We start from the raw sequence: 2,384 nt of genomic DNA, 5'->3' as shown, positions 1-2,384 counted from the left end.
ATTTTTTTCTCCATTAAGTTCGCCGTGGGGTTCACACCATGAGAGTCAAAGTGTTTGGGACATCCATGCTATTTAAGGGTATATTTAATCCCTTTAGAAAGACAGAGGAGAAGACTACATGATTCAAACTGTTAACACATTTTCAGTAAAGTAATTTCTATGGCAATTAAATCCATTTTCTTATCGTCTTGTTTTCCAGGTCAACAATGCAGTTCCTAGCCTGGTTCAATTTGCTGCTTCTCCTTCCTTGTTTTGGTACCACCAAAAGCTGCTTCCCTGGCTGCCACTGCGAAGTGGAAAGCTTTGGTCTCTTTGACAGCTTTAGCTTGACCAAGGTAGACTGCAGTGGAATAGGCTCACACATTGTTCCTGTCCCAATCCCTCTGGATACCTCCTACTTGGATCTATCATCAAACAAACTGGAAACAATCAATGAGTCAATGCTTACTGGTCCTGGATACACCACCTTGGTGAGCCTCGACCTGAGCTACAACAAAATTGCCAAGATTTCCTCCACAACCTTCTCCAGGCTTCGGTACCTGGAGTCCTTGGATCTGAGTCATAACTCTCTGGAAGCCCTTCCAGAGGACTGTTTCTCCAGTTCTCCTCTGGGTGAGATAGATTTGAGCAATAACAAGCTTTTGGATATAGCAATGGACATTTTTGCTTCGAAAGGTCAAGGAAAACCCCTGAATGTGGATCTATCCAATAATATGCTCAGCACAATTACGAGGCACCGTGAAAAGAGCATCCCCAACATCCAGAACTTAAATCTTTCTGGAAACAGGCTAACGTCTGTGCCAAACCTTCAAGGGATTCCTCTCCGATACTTAAATCTTGACGGGAACCCTCTAGTCAAGATTGAGAAAGGAGACTTCATGGGGCTGAAAGATTTGATTCATTTATCCCTCAGCAGCCTGCATGGCTTTGGAGCATTATCTTCTTACAGCTTCAAGGAACTTCCAGCCCTCCAAGTCCTGGATTTATCCAGCAATCCTCACCTGAAGGCACTGACTGCTGAAGTTATCTTTGGTCTGAACTCCCTACAAGAGCTCAACCTCTCTGGGACAGGTGTGTCATCCTTGCCAAAGACTGTGCTGAAATACCTGCCTTCCATCAAAAGCATCACCTTGGGGAAGAACATACAGTGTCTTAAGACCATCAAAGAAGGACAGTACCACCGACAAATTGGGCTGACCAAAAAGGAGGTCCTCAGCTGCCACGACAGCCATGGGTCCGTAGCAGCAGCGCCTTACGTTTCGTGATGAAAGCTGGGGACTTCTCATCCTGGGTGGGGAAGGGAGGGTGGGGGGCCACGGGATTTGTACAGGTGTCGGACTGAGATGGCTTGCAGTGTGCCTTTTGTAAAATTGTCAATAATTTATATATTTGTATATGCCGATACTTGATTATTTGTGGATTTTATAAACTCTCAAATCCTGGCCCACATCATCTGCAGGCTCCAGATTTTGCCCAGTGCATTGAGGTCCTGCATGCAACCCGTTAGGTCAAGAGTGGTGATGCTGGACAACGGGGACCAAGCTGCTCTGCAGGTCCCAGGGCAGAACAGCCGGTCTGGAGCAAACCTTCATGCCCCAGGCCCGTTTGTAGGAGCGAAGCTATGTCTCTCCAGAGAGCACACCAAAACGTACTGACTCCATAGCTGCTTGCTTACAAACCCAAGCATCATCCTTTTTTTAATCATTACTCCCCAAGAAGTGCCTTCTGGATGTTGCCTTCATTAGCAGCACCCTGTTCCCTGTCATGCACTTTCAGTCTTGAAGAAACATTTCCAGACAAACCTGAATGCAGGGTGCTCCTAATGTGCTGCTTTTTAACATGTTATTTGCATAGGTGTGCAATGAACATTGAGTAAGTTGAGAACTTTCCCCACAGTTTTCTCCCTGTTTTCCCATCTCGATCCTTTTCACGTCAAATTACTTCAGGTCCAACCTTGGCAACCTCCTGTCTTTCTAAGCTTAGCGAGCTATTGCTCAGAGATGATGTGCAGCAGAGCAAGGGAAGCGGAAGGATCTGCCAACAGCCGCATCTCACCCAGGAACCAGCCTCCAATGGAGCAAATTAACTGAGCTGCCAAGTGAAGAGATCATGTAGCCTAACTTAAAAAAAAAAAAGAAAAAGAAAAAAAGATCTCTTCTCCCTTTCTGGGGAAGCTTGGAATAAAACCTTGACAGGGATTCTCATCTTGACGACCTTATCAAACCAAGACACAGACCTGGAGGACGTGAGAGTAAGCTGTTTCTGTGCTGATGTCCCCCATCTGAACACAACATCTGTGACTCAGCTGGGCTTGTGCGAGGCAATTTCCAGTGCCGAAACACTCTCCAGAACCTGCCAGGGGAAGAATTAACACTGATGCCTGT

At 46.2% G+C, this 2,384-nt stretch overlaps 1 protein-coding gene across 1 annotated transcript; it reads left to right on the top strand.

Moving 5' to 3' along the window:
- The first annotated feature begins 206 nt into the window (after positions 1 to 206).
- Positions 207 to 1,265, top strand: TSKU (tsukushi, small leucine rich proteoglycan). The gene has a single exon (XM_009637141.2). It carries the CDS (start codon positions 207 to 209, stop codon positions 1,263 to 1,265), a length of 1,059 nt encoding a protein of 352 aa, XP_009635436.1.
- Positions 1,266 to 2,384: the final 1,119 nt, after the last annotated feature.

This window comes from Egretta garzetta, unplaced genomic scaffold, assembly GCF_000687185.1.
Source record: "Egretta garzetta isolate BGI_Z169 unplaced genomic scaffold, ASM68718v1 scaffold323, whole genome shotgun sequence".
In the NCBI taxonomy this organism is placed as follows: Eukaryota; Metazoa; Chordata; class Aves; order Pelecaniformes; family Ardeidae; genus Egretta; species Egretta garzetta.
This window is presented reverse-complemented; position numbering and strand designations above follow the sequence as displayed.